The sequence below is a fragment of the Bombus fervidus genome, chromosome 2, assembly GCF_041682495.2.
Source record: "Bombus fervidus isolate BK054 chromosome 2, iyBomFerv1, whole genome shotgun sequence".
In the NCBI taxonomy this organism is placed as follows: Eukaryota; Metazoa; Arthropoda; class Insecta; order Hymenoptera; family Apidae; genus Bombus; species Bombus fervidus.
Genome location: NC_091518.1, coordinates 5,330,232 through 5,351,745, shown reverse-complemented (window position 1 = coordinate 5,351,745; position 21,514 = coordinate 5,330,232). Strand labels below are relative to the sequence as shown.

At 42.9% G+C, this 21,514-nt stretch overlaps 1 protein-coding gene and 1 long non-coding RNA gene across 10 annotated transcripts in view; both read right to left on the bottom strand.

Moving 5' to 3' along the window:
- The window catches only part of Shaker (potassium voltage-gated channel protein Shaker), a 185,314-nt gene that overhangs the window by 128,360 nt on the left and 35,440 nt on the right, over nucleotides 1–21,514 (bottom strand). The window contains exons 1-2 of one of the 9 annotated variants that reach the window (XM_072022411.1): nucleotides 429–1,187; nucleotides 25–281 (exon numbers count right to left, since the gene is read on the bottom strand). The exons of 6 other annotated variants lie outside the window; for them this stretch is intronic. In XM_072022411.1, coding sequence (XP_071878512.1) covers nucleotides 25–107 — 83 coding nt within the window. In that variant the 5' untranslated portion in view covers nucleotides 108–281; nucleotides 429–1,187. Of the gene's footprint in view, nucleotides 1–24; nucleotides 1,189–21,514 lie in introns of those variants that run through there. 2 more of the 9 variants (XM_072022412.1, XM_072022410.1) reach the window with 2 other exon arrangements.
- On the bottom strand, nucleotides 3,092–6,036 carry LOC139997853 (uncharacterized). Its single transcript, XR_011803126.1, has 2 exons — nucleotides 4,835–6,036; nucleotides 3,092–4,750 (listed from the first exon to the last, which is right to left on the bottom strand). It is a non-coding gene; the product is annotated as an uncharacterized lncRNA (long non-coding RNA).

Sequence of the window (21,514 nt, the reverse complement as noted above, 5' to 3'; positions counted from 1 at the left end):
GTGGAAACAAAAGCCGATCGTTACCTTTTCTTATTCTCCGAAGATATCCGTCGGTGTCGCGGTAACATCCTCATGCCGATGAAAGCGCCCCTCATGCCAGCATGCATCGTGATTAATCATTTAGTTATACACACCGGAAATTCAACGAAATTTGCACAATTCAACGAGGAAAGAGAGCTAGCAAGACGAAAAAAAATAAGCCTTCGTAGATCTGTGTCGTCGCAAAGACATTTCACAGACAAAGCGGCCTGGAACGCCATGAAATATTCTCGGACAATTCGCTGAAAGAATAGAAACGCGACTCGTGAAACACATTTCTACTTTATGTACTCGTTACTTGCCGAGAACAACCCTTTAAGACCGACCGAGCGAGAAATCGAGAAACCAGCTTTACGATTTCCAAGAGTCAAACTTTCAATATGATTTACCGTCGGTTTCTTCACCATACCATTATCATCAATGACTCACTAATCCTTCACTCTTTGACCATACGATTTCCGACACCAAATTCCTTCTTTTTATTCACGAGTATACACTTTGTAGACTGCAGTCAGTGTATTTTATACACCCAATTTTCAACGATGACAAATTTCCAGTAGACTTTTTTTCAATTCCGATTGTTGCGCATTGCCGATCGGGTTTCCTTCGCCGCTTGCTTATTTTTCCATCCTGTCTTTATATATCTCGCTTTCGATTCGTAGTCAGTGACACTATTGCACGCGTCGACGAAACACGGGACCTTTCATTTTCAATCGAGCAAAGCCGAGTTCGAAAGGCGATGCTCGCGGGAGGAACCATTAGGGTCCAGTGAAACGAAGAAATCGTTCGACACTGGATGATAGTTTGAACGACACATCGTCCGAGGTCCAAAGTCCTCCGTTGCTATTCGGCTGCAACTATACGTTGAAAGGAGGGGAAAGAGCAACAGAGTCTCGAAAATATCGCGTGCCCGGTCGCGGGAAATCGCACAGTTCAAAATGTAGATTTCGGTGAAAGTAAAGTGCTTCCCTTCGTGTTAAAACCATATCCGCGTACTTATTTTATGAGGGAGAGACAAACGGGAAACGAGTAACGATCGAAATTCGATAACGATCTTTCTTAGTCGATGACAGGATACTGGACGAATATTATGCGAAATAACGCTTCAATTGTTTCGCATTGCCATGACCCCTCCGATGCACTCGTTTCCGCGCAAAAGTTTTATTATTCTAAGCATAGTTACCAATGCAGGTGACGAACTCGCCGCGCATTCGTATCAGGAACAACCATCGCTTTATGTTAATTAACAGATAAGCAACACGATGTAATGGAACGTTGTTTCCAAACGGTCTGCTGCATATTTATGCACGTACGTATATATGGAAATATTTACCAAATGAATAAATATTTGACCGAGTTGATCGTTTACGTTTAATAATCCTCGCAATTTCGAACAAATCATTCGTGACGTAAAACTCACGGGACCGTTGAGGCACGAACTGTTGGCAAAATATTAATGAAATGTTTTCACCGGTTCGAACGTCAGTCATCTGCGCTCTATTATCATTCGTCTAATAATTTACAAAATATTATTGGCACGTTTGCTTTCCTATATTCTCAAGTGCCGCCAAGTTACAGTGTAAACTATATATAGGCTGCAAGTTATACGGCGGTTAAGATTTTAATGGCCAGATAACAATCTTAATGGACTCTGCTAATCTTCCGCGAGAGGAACAGAGGAGTTTAACGTCCCAGGTGTCTACGTAGTAGAGGTCGCGGCGACGGCCTATAAATTACAGTGCCTGCATATACTACGCGCATATACGTAGGTTCGACCGCCTGGCGGAGCGATCGGAAGCAGTCTGAACGAGCAAGTGCTTTCTTGAAAATGGACGAACCGTCGCTGGTAGCGATTTAACGGGACGAATGAAAAAATTTTCTATCGATAGCGATAACGATGATTAAAATTGCTCCTCTGTATAAAACCTGTGCGCGATCTACTCAAAGACGATAGCTTTGCCAATTTCTCCTCAATTTCTGTATTAATCGTGCAGAGGTTTGAATCGGCGGAAGAAAAAAGGTTGACGATTCCTTAAAAAGCCGCAGTTCCGAATTAATGGAGAACGAATGAACGTTGAAAGACAGTCGCGTCTATTTCCAGACACTCGCAGGTGTGGTGGCTCATCGAGATTTTTCGTGCGACTTCCATCGTGAGAAATAGGAAAAAGGAGAGGCGTAGAGGGGTGTCGAAGTGGCATCGTTACACTCCTGACATATTTGAATATGTGACAGAGCGTGGGTAGAGTAAGAGCCAGTATATTTTGGAAACGAAGGTAGCGCTCTGCCTGGCAACGACAAGATGGAACAGCCACGGGCGAAACGCCAGAAACTACGTTTCCCGTGGTAAATAGGGTAGACACTAGACGCGGCGTAGCCACGGCCGCCATTGATAAACGGGCACGATTCGACCCCGTTTCAAGGTTTTCCGATTCATAAGCATCGTTGGTGAATGGTTTAGATTCTCAGCCTGGTAACCTATTAAACGCGGACTCTCTTGATTCGAGTCGTTCTCCGTCTCCGAGTAAAGTCAACCGCTACCAGTTAAGCTCTTTCCAAAAACGGTCTAAGCAATGCCGATCGCAATCTAACTTTCGAACAAATGCGATACATCGCGTGAAAATGGGAAGACCTCTTGTACAGGCAAATACGCGTATTTTTCCATTTAAATATTTCCTTAATTTAATCCTTTGTCCTACAACGAGTGAGACTCGTGGTAAGAAATTTGAGCGAAAAACAATAAACACGAGCCTGACTCGTGGCTCAGTTGTCCTCAATATTTTCTTACTTTAGTTACGTGTAATTCTTCGTTACGTTCGCACGTTTAGGATATAATTCCCTAAAAGAATTAGAAGACCCTTATACCTATTGTGTCAGTGAAAGGAAAATCTAATATTGTTGATAGTAGTGGGAAGTTATTATGTTATTATTGTGAATAGTGATTCGATAGATCTTGATAATGACAGTGATGGTAGCGATATTGTGTTTACTATTGTGTTTCATTGTTTCGAAAAATATCACACAGTTGAAGATTACTAATTTTCTCAACATTGAATATTAATTTAAACTAAGTATTAATTTACAAATTCTTACTGATAGATTGTCCACTTTCAAATAATAAATCATTTTTGTTCACCGATCAATCGATCATAATTACTTCGCAGACATCTTAAAAGTATTAGTTGTTCCCAAACGTGTTTATTATTTCACAATTCCTTTCGTTGCGCAGAAGTATACGTGTCATAAAACGCATACATTTTGCGCAAGATTAAGCACACGACTAAACAGCTAAATGGCTTGACGCGTGACCGACCTTGTTTATTGCGGCCCGAGCAATCGGCAGTTAGCGGGTAAGACAAAGGAATAATAACGTAGTATCGTGTGGAAATTTCACATTCGATACGCGTGCAGAAAAGTTATTCCCATTTAACGTGGCATTCTTTTATAATCCTAAACGGATTAGACAAGGATGGTGATGCACGTGCTCCATTTTGATAACTCGGTTCAGCCGCTCGATCGGTTTAGCGGGAAATCAGCGCTTTAAGAGAATTTCAGTTTACAAGCTGCCGCGAGAAAGCTTTAAAAACAATTACGTCGCGTTTAATTGCGATCCGTGTAAGCGTTTACGGTATACGGAAGCGATTGAATCCGTTACGCTCGCCTGCGTCCGAAATTCCCCGGTAACAAGAGAAAAAACATAAAGGGAAGAGGCATAAAGTACTTTTACACGGGCGACCGATCAAATTTGTAAATCTATCACGTACGTTCCACGTGTTCCCGTTTGAATTTATGAAGCTGCGTTCCGTGCAACGACCCGCCGCATAAAATAACCCGCTATCACAGAGTGACGTGCTCGTGATTAAGCGTACGCAAACATACGATTCTACCTAGGGCTAATTTAAAAACAACCGTTCTCTCGCCTGCTGGTCTACGGTTAAGAGAACAACGTGGAAGCCGTGTTTTGCCCTGGTTCTGATCGAAGATTACTTTCCAGCGGAAATGAGACAGAGGGTTCAACGTCTGAAAAAATAAACGACTAAAGACAAAGGATAGATTTCGTAAGCTAAAATACGAGAAGGTACATGAATATGGATGGGCAGAAGACGTAAAAAATTGAATTTGTAAAAGGATTTTAGAAATCCTCGCGCTCTTAGAACCCTCTACGATTCTTTAGTTTTTTCCCCATTCGAAATATACCAATGTCATCAATGCTGCCGAAAAAACGTAGCGTAAATCTTTTTGCGTTTGCCTTTCGTTCTCTTGTTTGTCTTATGCATATTCGCGATCATAATTATGATCCCGTACTACGTAGGTTGAACATGGTTATCGCTGGAAAACAGGAGACAGATTGCTGACATTTTTATCTTCTTTAAAATTTTACATAATTTCGTCGATCGCACTTAACTTGTCCAGCTTATAAATTTTAGCGCGTGTTCGCGGTCTTTGCGTAATGCTATGGTTTTCCGGGTTGCTATCTTCGCGTACGATATCAGAAACAGCAACTCCATTATCAGGGTACGTACACGTGTTAACGCATTATCGGATCGCGTTCATCAGATTTCTGCATCTTTTCGTAATTTTAGACGTTCGGTGTTGACGATATGTAACGCCTAATTATTTAGACTGTAACATATTTCTCTATCTAACGACATATTCCTGCTTCGCTTTGTTTCGCTCGTAACATAACCTTCAAAATTCTGGAATCTTGCAATGCCTATTATAAACGTATATATATGTAATGAATATGTATATAAATAAATAAATAAATAAATTTGGTAATAATAAATAATAACAATACCGGTTAAGAGCGATCAAAATTTCCCGATAGACGGTACTAATAACAGAGCGGGGGTCAGGTAACATTCGACGCGATAATCGAGCATGGTGACAGCCTAATTAGCTCCGCGGCAGAGAGATACGCAGCCGAAGACCGAGTCTGGTGGACGTTCCATTCTGCGCATTCTCCACGTGCCAAATTCCAAGGTAATTCCCATTCTCTGACACGGGGACGCGTTGCTGGCTGCGTGCTGACCGTTCCGAAGCCACGCGATTCCTGTTGCTGAACGACGATTGCCAGCGATCCACCGGATAGCTAGCTGAACCTTTCTTCAACTGTGGGGGATCTAAATTTCGTCAGGTGCGCGCAATGACGTTAACTGGATGCAGTCGTTGCACGATCGATCACGCGGCCAGGCCGCACTGCGAAAATCGCTGCCACTGCCTCGAAACTTTTCGTTTGTTTTAAAAACATCTGCAACCCGCGAATAATGCCGCTGTGTCGTCGGCGATGCGACGTACAAAACGTCAGCCATTCGCTCGGCCGATTCTAGCGCCTTCGTTTCAGCGAATATGTAGTACGTATGTGTACATCTAATTAGTCGCGACATTGACGCGACGACCACGCCGCGAATCGCTTGCCCCGACATTGAAAGTGCCACGTGAAAAGTCACGTCGGTGTTCTCTGCCGGAAGAGGTCGGCCAACGCTGGATGACAGGCTAATCGCAGACTCGTAGACAGAGAAGCTGGAGATCGGCGAAAGACCATCTAACTGCAGCGCGAAGCGTAAGACGCTACAGTTGACGATTATAAAGTATTCATTAGGTAATTTTCTCGACAGCAGTGGATTTAAAGGATTGGGTGGAGAAAGGAGTGGTGGTAGTTTGAATCTGACGAAATACCTTTTAAGCTCTTATTACGTAATCGGACATAATCGCAGCGTTAGAACGACGCCGAGGATGAAACGAATCCTCGCAAGTCAATAGCTACTTGATATCATTCTTTACGTTCTCCTTGTTATGACGCGTTGACTCGATCAACGAGTAAGACTTTACCTACCGAGAAAACCGATTCTTTCCGAGACCAGTACTATCGGACGATTTTACAATTGGTTTTTACAAAATTCCTGTATGAATTCGTTTACTTATCGGCAGCCAGATGAAACGGGCTCTTCCGATAACTGCACTGAAAGAACAGTTGGTAATACCCACTTTTCGGTCTGTCTGCGAATTTATCGTTCTTGTACGAGTGTTTTATTCGCTCGTGCGGATTTTATTCTCTATGTACCGACAGCTATCCTTTATTTTGATATTTCTCGCCTCAGGAGGCGTCTTTTTCGGGGGATCGTTTGGCATTGGAATTTCAATGGTCTTTCTACGGCGATTTCCATTATTGTTAGTCAAAATTCATGAGACCGAGTGAACGCGGTTTAGTGTCGTCGCACTCTTGAAAGGGGCGTCCTAGGACACGAGCGCGCTGGTACACGTGCACTCACGCCGGTGCACTCTGCCACGCCACGCTAGAAAGGAAAGGGATATTAAAGCGAGAACACATTCAACGGAGCGTTGGTAGGCAAACCGTAATAACAGCAAGTGGAAACGTCAGAACGGAAAACTCGCTCGTTGTCAAGCGTCTGTTCGTAAAGCGGTTTCTGCCCAGGCATTACCCGCTTTCTTCCGCGAATCCTCTTCCTCGTGGTTTTTCATCTAAGAACGAAACCGCGTTCAATTCGCATAGTCGCGAGTTACGCTACATTACTTAGAATCGCGTCGCTCTTCTCCAAATTGTTCCAAATCTAAATCAAATCTGTATTATCGTATTCCATTTCGTGCCGTTTGCATTTCGAGACGAAACTACATTTCTAAAGGAATAAATCACCGACGATCTTTCCTAAAGCACGCCGAATTCTCGATCTTTCCGAGCAGCATTTTAGAGACGCGAGAGGCGTAAAAGCGAATCCATCGATTCCGCGGTAACCACGAAGTCGGTGGTGGACGAGGGGTGCTCGACCACTCGAAAGAGAAGAGAAAAAAGAGCGTGCCGACTGTTTACCGGGGATACGCGCGAGAAGCAAAGCGAGGCGAGGCGAGTGCGAGGCGAGTGCAGGCCAAACAGGAAAGCGGGGCAGAGGGATATGTCGCAATGCGTCTTGACGTCACCGGTGGGACGTCGTTGGTGGGATTCGCTGGTAGATCGTCAGCAGCGGGGCGGTACAGGACGAAAGAGGGAGGAACGGATGCACGTGCACCCGATGCATCTACGCCGCTACGAACCCCGCCATCTGTCGAGAATTCTTGATAACCGAGTCACGAGTTCGTTCGCTGATAAGACCGATCCTTTTTATCGATCTGCCGTTTCTTCACCGCGGTCGTCGCTACCTTTCCCTTTCATTCATCCTATCGCAATCACGAACGTGCCCCAGCCCTTGTCATTAATTTTTAGTAATTTCGATGGAACGAGGTGATGCCAAAGTGGAAATCAGATTCCGCGGAAGAAAATCCATGAAATTTTGTCGAATAAACTTCAAGGGGATAGCGGAACGTAATACGTGTTTCTTTGCTGGAGTTTCTTTATGGTGGCGAAACGCAAATTGATTTATCTATTATTATAAACGATATACGAAATCAGTCGTCCAAATTGTGGTTAGAAGCGTTTAATGACACGAATTAAACGCTTAACGAGAGTAAGGTCGCCGATTCGCAGCCATGAAATGGCAGTGAATTACTTCCACTTTACATTTACCGCATACACACGCGCCTCGTCGTAATCTGTCGGTCGGGCCGTAAGTCGAAGTCAAAGGGATAGAAACGAACAGAGCGTGTAACGATAACGGATAAATATAAATTTCACAGGGCTTGGCCCGACGTTGAAGCAGGCTCGCCCCTGAGTGCCGAACGATTTCGAATTTCCAACTATATTTAGTTAGCCTTTGACACACAAGACGAGAGAGACGATTCGCGCGTCCGACATTAATTTACCGGCTCTGGAATCTTTCACCTGAATATTTCGAAGCCGGCCGCTGCCTCGCTTACCGACTATGTAAATTCTTCAACCAGCACGAGATTTACACGAAGATTCAACCGCGTTACTAATTGCAGGCTCGTAATTCTAAGGGACGCAATATGCCATGTAACGGGTGCAACCGAGTAATTTTCGGCGAAACTTGCTAACGAATTTCCTTGGCTCTCCTGGGACAACGCGTTTCTAGCGAGACGATAAACACTCAGTAAATCTTCGCGAAATTCGCGAGCTTGTGATTCCGTTAATCTCATCTTGGGCCTAATATCCTGAACGGGGGCGACCATGTACGCCGAAAAACCGATCCAAGTGAATTATTATCGTCTCATATGAAGGACGCTCACTAAAATTACTTGTTCTCTCGAACCTTCCGCTCGAACGATAATGTCTGGCGTATCTGCTTCTCTCTCTTCCTCGTTTCCTTCTCCTCCCTTCCCTCCACTTACTCTCTCGGAGAAGATCGATGATCTCGTCGATTTCTCGTCGCTTAGAAACTTCCGGCGAAGGGAATTTAAGCCGGCGAGGGCGTTCATCGCGACCTTAAAAGACGAGGCTATTTTTGTCCCGTCCTTTCTAGCCGGTATAAACGTCCGAGATGAGAAGTTTGCGAACTTTCCGTGGCGACCTTCTTTCCTCCGAGAATCGGGGTTACTCCTCGCGCGTCGCGGAGAGTTTCCGGCCGCGTGTGTGCGACCGTCGTGGCAGCGCGAGCGCGAGCGCGCGTTCGAACGTCATCGAAAATCTGTTCGTGTGCCACGAGTCGGCTCCTACCTACGTTTCCAGATCTATCAAGAACGAAAGCCGAGAACCCTCAACTTTTTCGCTCGCAAGTTATACGAGCTCGTTTCAATACGCTCGTTTCCCACCAGATGACGGTTATCGACGATCGGTTTCGAAGCACGAACGGTGTCTCCCGACCAAAAAACCTATTAATTAATTCGTACTTCTTGCTTGAACGCGCGGCAATCGGTAGGAAGGGCCGAGGATTTCTCTGAACTGTCGGTAATTAAACGTTCGCGCTGACAAAAGCTGGACGGGTGCGTTTAAATAATCGAGAGGAAACGAAGCGTTCGTTAGCGAAACGCCTATCGCCTCGATGGAAGATTAAGAAACGATACAATTTCCTGAATATTCCACGCGATTGGTCCGTCGTTGCCGTTAATAGTCTGATCAATACCCGACGATTCGTACGATCTCGATTCCACGGAAATAATGAAAGAGCGTACGGTCGAGCGGAAAAAAGTAACCCATTTCCGGCGCAAATTGTCTATGTTCTTTTTAAAGGCCTTTACGTCTTTGTCCGCCGGTAATTGGGCTCTCTCTGGCATGACAATTGCCACTCGCATCCCGGTCTAATTTCAAGAAAGAAAAGCACGTGTGTGTATGTGTAGCGGTGCCAATTAAAGGCAGCGAAACGATGGTTACGCCGGAAAGTAATCACAGACCTTTCGACCGGCTATACGCGTCACCTTTCGAAATTGTGAAAGTCGAGTGCCGGCTCTTGCTTCCACACCGTTCAAACACAGCTGTTATTACCGCGTAATCTTCTACTGAAATTAGGCAGAGCATCTTCTTAAAATGATTTATTCTTGTCGTTAGCTTAAAAAAAGTTGTATGACGCGACTTCGAATACGTTTTAAAGTAGAATCGGCTGCATCTCTTCGGAGTCGAGGCAACGTTTCTAAAAATAATTTTTCCCACGTCGTTAATCTGAAAAACGTACGTAAGCAGATTTACCTCGTTATCGGAGAAATTTATCTCCGATTCAATTGCCGACGATATTCTCTACTTTTTCTCCTCGTTTTTCCCGCCCTTTTTTATGTCACCGATGATAATTTTTAGTTTATAACTTTCATAAGAGAGCATAGATTCACCGGTGCGTGTCGATATCGACGAGCACCGCTTTCAAAGCAGGCACGGAAAAGAGCATTTAGATCGCATACCAATGACCGCTCGCGTTTCACGCGGCTTTAAAAAGCGCTTCTCCTTTAGTGTCAACAAATACCTCCGTAACTCGCCGTTGTCACAGTCGCGCGTAATAAAAATAACCAGCGTCGCCCGTAGTCGCGAACTAACTGAAATCTCAAAAATAACTTAGTGTCATTCTCGTCGGTAAAATCCCTAAAAATTCATAAATAAGTAATCGACTATCGATCTGTTCTAATGTTACTGTCCGCGTTGCGATTAAAAAACAAAGTCTGTTGTTCGCACGCCGATCGTCCGATCGAATAACGTCGATATGCCTCGCTGCTTTTTGTTTGGAACGTCGTGTAGAGACAGCAATTTTAAACGGATCTAGAGTTGATTTTCGTTTATTGCGTATAAAAAAAGGGGGGAAGCTATCACGAAAGAGGAATGCACAAAAGAGGCAGTCACGCTCCCGTATGCGGATAATACAGAATTATAGACAGCCGTGGAGATTAGTTTACCGAATGCATTGCGAAAGTTTCCTATCGAGACCAGTAGATGGCTCCACTCGTATGAGTCATGCCGACCCGATACACGTGTATCCTTAAGCACGACGCGCCGCGCTTTAAACGGACTCATACTACTGCGGCTGCTTAATACGATGCTTGTCTCCTCACGATCCTCGTTATTGAGATACATTATACCTCTCAAGCTAAACACTTGCTCGCGTTCACCGATCCACACCGACAAGGGATACTTGTTTTCACTGTCGTGTCGCGAATAATACTGCAAATAACGTAGATAATTATCCGCGATTCTTTCTTTATGTTTATTTCCCCCGACAAATTACATATTACTATTCTCCCACTTATCATTATCCTCTTGTGTTATTAGCATCGTTTCCGTATCTTGCCTTGCAATTTTTGTCAAAATGTCTAATACCATGTACATATAACATATGCGATATCCGATATCTTTTACATTGAAAAACATATAACTAACGATAATCGCGTTTCTAAACAAACAGCGTCGATTGTGTGTATATTACAGAACGAGAGACGAGCTGAGATAATTTTGAGGAGAAATTCTGTGACGCCTTGGTCAAAGTCCGCATAGAATCATAGAGAGGCGAGCGTGCGCGCGCTCTCATTTCTCTACACTTGAACCCTAGCGTCTGGAGCGCACGTTCCATCGATTCATCGTGAAAATCATGAATGAACGTAATCCCTTCGACGCGGAACATGCAGTTTGGTTTCTCGCCCGGCAACAATATCAGTATTTTGTGAAACGAATAGGGAAACATCAAAAGGTTTCGAAGATAGCGTAGCCTGCCAGAAACTTTCGTTTGAATTCTCCTAGGAATTTCAGTGCGTTGGCATTGAACATTTTCGTACGACTATTTAATCGCATTAAAAGACAAATTAAACTGTGCATGAGGAAATATCGTTTGATATTTATAATCGAACGGAACAGGAATGTCAAGAGCAATTTACTGATTGACAGAATTTGGCGTTTAGAATTTCAGGCAAAGACACGAGTTAGAAGATTTAACGAAGCATAGTTGGACGAAACGATTACAATGAAAAATCATGCCGTCGCTTGAGGAGAAGGTCAGGAGCGTGGCGATGTTTCTGGGACACGACGAGCTTAATCTATTCAGCCCTGATTTAAATGACCTTCGATTGTGGACGGCAATGAGTTAAATTTAGGTAGCCCTTTGGGATTCTAGTTCACACTCTTGCACCTTTTATCCCGTCGCTAGCTTTGTTCTTTGCATTTCTTTACCGGCATCGTTACCAAACCGAAACAGTTCACTGCCCAATAAATGTCTCCTCTGATGTACAAAAGAGCACGCTATAAATTACTTCGATAATTTTCAAGCTAAGGACCATTCTTCGATTGCACCAAAGTATACCAAGTAACCGTACGTATCTTCTACTCTAAACGCATCTTCAATTCAACTTTTAATTCGATAGTTTCAGCGATTCGAACTTTTCGTAGATGGATTTCTGGTACTTGCACGTTCGAAGGAAAATACGAGTTCGTGAACTGAATCCATAGTAACTGAAACTCGTAATCAACAGCCACGGCTGTTCGTTAGAATTTCAATGCTTTGCCAGATCGTTCATGCGTACACTCGGCGAGAAAAGTTATCTGGTTTTGCCTTTGCACGTTGTTCCCGACCAGCGATACAAACACAAGCTTCGAACTGATTTCCCTTCGCAATTTGCCCTTAGAACCGTTCGACCAAGTAACTGGCCGTAAAGCTCGCAATGTGGCGATTGTGCGCACAAGAATAAAGATCGACTGGTCAATTAACGCTCCCTCCATTCAGCCTGCAATGCTGAATGAAAGTATCGTATCTGCGATATCTATACTCCGGAGGTGGCTATTATGGTGTCATCGTTAGACGGACAATTTTTGCTAAAACGCCAATTCCCAGTCACACGAAATACAACGAACGAGTCGATATTCGAAACCAGTCATCGGAAGCAGGTATTCATGCAATTATCGGGTCTGACAAGCTCGATGCCAATTTCCGCAACGATATTTCCAAGATTAAGTATGCTCGGATCAATGACGTCGTCGCCTGTACGACCATCTATAATATATACTCGTATAATATATACTCGTATAATACGTACTCTACAGCTCGTATTATATATATAATACCAACCCCCATATATAATATATATAATTATAAATAATAATAAACTAATTGTAGTAAAAATCCTACAATACATATATATATATGCGTCTGACGAGCTATAGATGGTCTATATATATTGCAGGATCTTTACTTCAATTAGTTTATTATTATATTTACAATTATATATATATATTATATATAATAACAATATATATATAGACCATCTATAGCTCGTATAATATTTATATATATATCTGTCGGGTTATCATTAGGGTGAGGGGCGTGTAACGAATCTTTCTTTGGATTAGACATTGTTTTTATACAAGAGCGAAGATAATCACTAGTACAATTATTAATTATGACAGAATTTGACAAGTAACCGTGGTAACTAGAGACTCGGGTTGTGAATGGCAATGATCCTAGACTCAATAACGAATCCACGGTCAACGGGATGACGAACGCGACCTCCTCCACAGTTCAAGCCGAACCCAACCTACCGATCCACGACTCGGGCGCGACTCAACGTACCTGTCCATAGTACAAGCAAAACTTATCTGACTGAATCTCAGTCCAAGTGGAACTACTCTTATATACTCCTCTCCGTACCTCTCTGTACCCCTCGGGTTAATCTTCGTTTTTAAGGGGAGCTATTTAATTACTCCATACCTCTGTTAGGCACACGTCCCTCCCGTGACCTTGGCTACGTTCAGCGACCCGTTATGTCACTTTGAGCCCAAGCCCACTGTCAAAAATCTCATACTCATCCATACTCAGATTAAATCATAAACAACTATTTCTCAGTTTTATTATTTAAGTACAGCTATAATAAAAAGTCTGGACTAAAGTATTGGGGACCTTCCCAAACATTCCAAAAGAAAGGCCCCGATATCCTTTCATCTCAGACATATATATATTGTAGGATCTTTACTATAATTAGTTTATTTACAATAAATGGATTAAACAGATGTTGATTAAACAGGAAATGATGGTTGTTTAACGTGAACTAATCATGATAACGTATTATAATTAAGACAACTAGATAGTTAATTTGCAACTCTCGTCACCACGGATCCAACGCTCTCTCGACAACGCTAGTAACACTCTGTCGACAACGCAATTCGCACTCTCTGACGTCTCAACTCGCAATGACTGTTAATTCGTTTATGTCCCTTAGCAACCCCTTGTCTTTTGTCTTAGCTCCACCACGCACATACTCAGCAACCCCTTGTTTATAATTCGCACGACACCCCCCCAGGCCCCTCGACAACGATACTACAATATATTATATACAATTATTATTATTATTATTATTATTATTATTATTATTATTATTATTATTATTATTATTATTATTATTATTATTATTATTATTATATATTACAGATACACGAATAAGGCTGAAACTTTGCAGCCTGAAAATTCTTTTCGTTGTCGCTGTGAAATGACAGTTGGAAGTTGACGCGAACGCGAAAATCAAACACGAAGATAGAAGGATCATGAAAAAAGTTTGAAAGCTGAAAGTTCCATCGACTAACTTTATTCCGTGCACGAGCTTCTTTACTCGACCGGGTATCTTTAATCGAATCTTCGAGTCTCATAGAGAAAGCTGGAATGCTGTAAAGATAAAAAAAGATCCCGCTTTCTGCAATACGCTATTATAAATGACGAACCGAGCTATTTATACGGAACGATGCGACCGAGGCCGTTACCACGGAAGCTATCTTAAGGGGCAGCATGGTTGTTACCGGTATCGTCCAAGACACGTCTTATTTTAGATGTTCAACTGCTATCTTGAAAATGCCTATGTTAGAGAGGATCAAAGCCGCGCCGATCGTCCTGGCTGAATTCCTCGAAGAATATTCGATGCGCATGTCGATCGAAAGGGAAGAAATGGACGAATGGCGAGAAAGCAGATTCAGACGGGGGACTCGGTTTCCCTGACACCCTTCGTCTAACGTAATTAATACGTCTATAACTCAATGGCTCGCGAATTTTAACGAGATCGATGCAGCCTGCGCGGCGAAGAAACGCGGCAACGTATTTATAAGAATAAAATATTCTTCGTAATTTCGTAATTTCGATCGATTTAACGCACGTTTAATAATTTTCGCAATTTCGCAAGAAATCTCCGAGCGTGTCTTAACTGTTGAGGATGACTGATAGAAGAACGAGTGGATGAATTTGTAATTGAAAAATATATTGAAATAAGTATAGGTATAATGTATGTTGACCCAGATCCTCACTCTTACAGTGTTACAGTACAATAGGAGCACGTTCATATATTTATAGCAAACGACGTTACCAAAAATGTTAACCTTGTAGATATAGCTGAAGACTATAAGAAATAGCAATAGAAATCTACTTATGGCTCTTTTGTTTCTAGACCTTGCAATCGAAAACAAAATTTATATTCGACAATAATATGCACCTCTTCTTTTAATTTCGAATTTTTTCTTTCATTAAATTCTATTCTCTTCGTAACAGCGATCACGGATATACAAAAGAAAAGGTGCAGAGTTTTTCTTAAAGTAATTGTTTCAACATTAACACTTAGCGAATCTATACGCTGCCAATCGCTACTTGAAGAACAAAGAAGTTTAAGTGGTCAATTATATTTCCCTGTGATGATTTTGTTTAACGATTTCACATGTTGTTTATATGAAACATCAAATTGAAGATATATATTAAAATCAATATATATATATATATATAAAGTATAGATAAAATTAAAAACATCAAAGATAACTAAAGATAAATAACATGGTTTGAACGTGATATTAAAGATTCATAATGCATTTACTTAGTCGTAACTGATGCTGTAACTTTTGAATTAATTTTAACACCACTCAATTGGTGTATTTTATCATATAGTGTACTTTATAAAAATAGAAAAAATGGCGCAATTAATTGTCAACAATTCCAGGTAAACAACATACAATAATAAATAAAAAAACAAAAAAAAAAGAAAACGCATTGCTAAGGTCACAAAGGGAGATCTGACCGTTCGGTGACCACTCGATTGGTGTATTTTATTATATACTGTACTTTATAAAAACACAAAAAGGGGCGCAATTAATTGTCAACAATTCCAGGTAAACAGTATTTAATAACAAATAAAAAACAAAACAAAAAAAAAAGAAAACGCATTGCTAAGGTCAAAAAGGGAGATCTGGGCGTTCGGTGTTAAAGGAAAACCAGTCGAGTAAAGTGGCACAAACGAGAAAGGTTTCTGCGTTAGCTGTGAACAGCCTCAGCCGGTGCTGCGTCACGATGCATCTGCATGTCGCATGTAGTCCGCAAAGGCGAAATCCAGTTAATAGTAGTAAACCTGCCCTGGGTAGTTGTTGCGACGATGTTGGTAACGAGGACAATGAAACGGTAATGCCGGTTCGTTGCGCCATGATCGAACGATGATCGAATCTCGTCAGTTTTACACGACAATCTAGTCGGACGTTGATCTCAATCTACCGATAAATTTTCCTAATTTGAAATTCAAAAGAAAAAGTGTAAAAGAAAAGTTCAACGAACGATTCGAAGGACTGCTATTGCTATTGCTATTGCCATTGCTGGAGAGTGGAGGAAACCATACCCCAGCACTGGGCGAGTCCGAGATTGTTACGTAAACACGAAACGTAAAATAATTACACGAAACGAAGTGAACAAGGCACGAAAGGCTAGCCCAATTTGCATAATCGTCACATTATTGCTTCGTTAACGTCAACACAGTCGGTGCGCGAGATTAAACGGATTAGAACAAGCCGGGCCGAAAGAGGGATTAAACTTCACGAGGCTCGAGCACGAGCCTATCTATCGTAGAGTAGATAGGGAATTACTATAATTTACAGCCAACGATCCTATTATACGTTTCACGGTTAGATGGGACACGTTGATCGTGCGCGTTCCGTGTCCATCGCTCAGATCCGATCAGACTTTGAACTTGCAACTTGCGGATTCCGGACACTCCGCCATGTCAATGGCCAATAAATCAAAACTATGTGCATTTTCCGCAACAGATCTACGTAACAGTACGTAGTATTAGTACAGTAATAGCATAGCTGCCGCTGCCTCGAGAATCAATCAGACGCTGCCGCTTGGAAATTGTTTGCGAAGCGACGCGAGACAAGTTAAAAATGTAACAAAGCCAAGTCGTTCGTCCGAGACGACGGGATCTGGTAACAGATATAGCAAAACCTGTCGCGAGTTCACTGTTTCCACGATGACGAAACAGCGAGAAACGCGAAGAAAAGAGAAATTAGAACGTATCGCCACTTGGCGAAACTTTGCTCGATCATCGATCAATGTTCTCCTACGCAACAACTAGCCGATCAGTAGCGTGGGATGTCGGATCGCGATCTAATCCGCCGGACAAGCGAGAAAGTAAGGAAAATTGGTTCGATCTCTCCTCACATTCGCTTCCTTGGGAGCCATCAAAGATTCGCGAAATCCGGAACGTCCTGCTCTCTGGAGACAAGGCGACTCGACTCGGAGTAACAAAACGACTCGACTTAGAGCAACAAAGCGACTCGCGACCATCGACCATGCACGAGGGAACGCGTTTTCCCACGACGATGAAAGTTTCAGTCGGGTAAAGGATAGCTCCAGTTGCGAAAGTCGTTGGAGTAGCGGGCAAAAACGCGAAGCGGAAGAAACAGACAGGAAACTCGATTGGCCGATTTATAGGAGTATCAGGTATATGTGGCGTGTTGCGGTCGAATTTGGCAAGAGTGTCGTTCACGAGCTTGTCCCGCCAGCGAATTCCATTTGGCAACGTTTCAACGCGCGTCATTTTCTCTGAATTCCAACCGATCACCGGTGCGACGGTGCGCGCCCATTGTGCCGGTCAAAGGAACGTGACACGCGTCGACCTAAGCGGAACGCTCTATATACGCGTTTCCAGCCAGCAATCTCTTACTTCTGTATCACCGATGAAAGCCATCTTATCGGTTGCCCGACTTTATCGACTTTTAGAGGATTTTGTCGCCGGCGAGGTATTCGGTTTGTCTTCGCCGGCCAAGGCGCTTGTTCTTGCCGTGTACATTGGTTCATGTCCGACCTTACGAGGACCCTTTCCACTTCAATCCGCGTACCTTTAAACAGCGACTTCTGATGGCTCGGTTCGATGACTGTCCTTCCGGAAATCGTAAAAAATTTACAATCGTAAAGATCGTTTACAAAATCGTAAGAAGTTTACAAAGATCGTCGTTTTCGACTTGAGGAGTGAAAGGATGGTGAACGGCGAGATACGTAGACAAATTTTTGGGAAATCTGCAGAAGAATTTATAAAATTATAAGGAACATGATGCCGAGCATCATCTGACGAAAATGCATCGGCAATGCCAGAATTTCGTCGGCGACGAACGATCTTAACCGTTTCAGTAGCAAACAACGCGATCACGCTATTTGGATTTTACGTGGAAAAGTGCCAGTACGTTTGAACGCTACGGACGATTGACGATATTTTGTATTTCATTGTTATCTTCTCGATAATTTTTATTGAACAAAACCTGAATTATTTATAAACTAATAGTACGCATATATAATAATACAAATATATTTCATAAAATAACAAATATGACGAGCGCTATTGTGCCGCTTGTTTCTCTACGAAATCGATGAAGACAAGCGCTATCGCGCTCTTTCGACCCTGTTTTTTCAATGACACTTAGGATTCAAACGGTTAACACTTTGACTGCCACGTGGGTCATATATGACCCGCTACGGTTTCTCCTGTGACGCCACGGTGGTCATTGGCGACCGGAGCGCTTCAACTTCCTACAATTGTAAAAATTGTATGAAAATTAACAGTTAGGGCATGTTGAATATAACCGATAAATAGAAGATACTTTGGAATAAAAAGTGCCCCATTGAGCAATTAAACATTTTTATTAGAACATCCATAAAAAAAATGAGAACAAATGTTGCATCTAACGGTGCAGTGTGTTAAAACACTTTAAACATAAATGTGGCTCATCGATACAATCTGGAGGTAGGTGGTCACCTTTTTGGTCCGATTCTTAGCAATTTTTCATCTTAACTGTTTAACATTTTTTTATAGCACTCTCTGCAAAATTTTCGTGCTAGGTACGCTTGCCCTTCTTTCTTCTACATTTCTTGTCGCAATCTTTGTCGAATAAGTATATTTGACGGCTCTGGTGAATGGCACTGTGTAAGGTGCGTTGCGAGTGCCATTCTAAAATCTGATACGTCGACTTTTGTTTTTGTTGCTTGTTTATAGAGTATCATCGCGTTTGAAATTGATGTATTTAACAATAACTCTAAAGCTAACTTTATGTACCACTCGAGCGTTCTTCTATGTGGTGTAGAATATACTATCATTCGATCTGATAAATCTGCAGCACATTTTCCTCTGTTTTAATCTACGACTAGCATTGGTTTATCAGAAACATAATTTTTTTTCGGACCTCTACCATTTCAGCCGAAAGTTTCTTCGAAATCATAGAAATAATCGTAATACTCTTTACTAATATTTTCTACATGTTTCAACAATATATTCTGCACGTTTTGCTTACGACGAAATAACAAATGCGAATGGTTTGTTGAAATAAACGAAGCCCTGTTATAATATGTCGCTATCAACTGTTACCAAGGAGCCACGGTGGTCACCCGTGACCACCAATAAGATAAACGGTCCATTGGGGAAGAATGTTGTCTTACATCATCTGTTTATTATTATTTTGCCATTATATGCTTTGAATAATAAAAATACTCCCGTGTCGTCCTCAGTGAAACATGTGATTTCGGCGTGGCAGTTAAAGCGTTAAGCGTCAAAGTAAACGACGTATGATCGCAGCATGCAATTTACGTTGCAGTTTGCGCGATGATCGTTCGCTTTATTACGCTCGTTCCTCTGTCTCATGAAAAAGCATCCGAAGCGAATAAAAACGGTATTTAATTCGCGTTCTCGTTTGACCAGAAGCGGCTAGACCCGAGTTGCTGTTTTGGAAAGTATCCAAAACGAAAATTGAAATACTCGGCCGCAGCCAGTCCACGCGAACAGGTCCTTTATATTGGCTTTCAAGAAGAGTATTTTCACGCGTCTATCTCTTGCGTCTCAAAGCCACAATCGCCTCGCGAATCAATGCCGTACCGACGAGGTATATGAATATAGGAAATGATCCATGTTCTTCCATTTGCCATCGGCAAATTTCATCTTCCATCTTTCTACTACGCTCGATCGTTTCGCCAAATACGATCTGATAGAGTTTATTCGACTTGTTCGATCGTTTCTCTCGCGAAAGAGCGATGCGAAACAGAGAAGAAATATTACATCTGCAAAGTGGATTAGGAACAACGACTCGCTGAGGAGCAAGACACTCGAAGTGTTCGACGCGAATAGAACGAACTCGAAGCGAAGCATCGATACGACACGAGGCGAAACGAGACAACGCGACGAGTAGTAACGAGACGCGTTCGTGTCGAGAGCTGCTTAGGAATCGAGCTGGCTGGTCGCAACGACGTGAACGTCGACGTCGATAGAGCATTTTATTTCACGAGCAGCCATAATCGGCAGGAGAAAAACCCGATAATAACAGAACGCGTGGAAACGCGTGCGCGAGAGCCTGTGTACACGCGAACACGGCTAACTCGGCAGCAACACGTGGCAGGTTATAACGTGTACGAGGGTTGGAGTTTGAGTCGAGCAGTGATTTGGCAAGCTCGTTCGACGTCTGGAAACGCTGGCGACGCTGATGGCGCACGATCTAAACTCCGCAGGAGGTTAAGGCCGAGGAATAGACGAACGAGGATAGCGAGTAATTGGATTAACCTGCCAAGGTTCCGGCTACGGTTCCGCCACTCTCGCGGCTCGTCCTAAACTTAAGACTTTGCCAACTAGGTGCTGTTCGCGAACCGCGTTCTACAGAAAAATCTGCATAACCACGTACGTGTGTGTTTCGCGTGTCACGTGCAGGCCAACTCTGTCGCTTGGTAGTTTGTTCGATATTAGCATAAATCTAATTTTATTTGCACGTTTAACGAATCGATAGTATTTTTATCAGAGTCGAGCGCTACCGGCAAATGCCAAGTGTTTTCACAGCATGTGGCCGACGCAGCGGCTAATCAAACGGACTGTTCAAGTAACAGAAAGCGCGTAATCACCAGCGATCAATTAGTTGGTTAATTGTCGAACGTCATGCATTGCATCGCCGTGTCTCATTTACTCAGAAAACAAAGAACATCGACGCGAGCAACGTACTGCTATTACTTGCACAATCTCGATTCCAGTACTTTCGCAGCAGCAATTAACAGGCTAAATATTAATTACACGTTCGTGAATTATCAAGTATTTCCTCTTGGTATTCTTTTAGCTTCTACGGAAGCTATATCGGGAAATAGATACGCGTACGTGTAGAAGACCCATTGGCCGCAGGTTGCGAGCGAACGCTTGTACGTATAATTCAATAGCGACCGACTTGGGTGATAATTTACCAGAATCGCCGTGCTCCGCGCAGTTCCCCATAAATTTCATTTCCTTTCCGCTGCTGGAGCTTTACGGACACTGGCGCGCTTAAATCCATTCTAAGTACCTAGGATCCGGTCACGTCGAGTGTTAGTCAAGAAGCGATCCGATCGGCGCTTAAAATCAATCGATAGAAGCTCGTTAAATAGGCTAGAACAAGTGGGTACTCGTGCGGGTCTAGCTTGTAAAAAGAAGTGGTCGGTGGCGTTTAAGCGGAATCAAAGCTAACCCGAGTTGCTTTAAGACGCTGCTCGCGAACGCCACTGGTGTTTGTCAAACCCATCCACGCGTCCGACAGCTTCAATGGATGTCTACATTCAAATCCATTTAAGACCGCTTTGGCGTCTCTTTCTCGATGTCCACCACGTCGCATGCCCAGGAGACATCTTAATCCGGACCCGCGAGTCGCTCTTCCCGTCACGCTCTCTACCTATCGCGCGCAACTTCTTCCCTTCGATTTATCGGACCTGTCTGCCTCGTCTCGCTCTCACGTTTCATTGCCACCTTCGCCAATTTACAATTCCGCTTCAACTTTTGCTCGCAGAATGGACAACAGTCGAATGACACTAGCAGGGCGGCGTGACTTTTGCGGGGTAGGGTTAACAAATTTTCCTGGGCCTAAATACACATTCAAATGCTACACTTA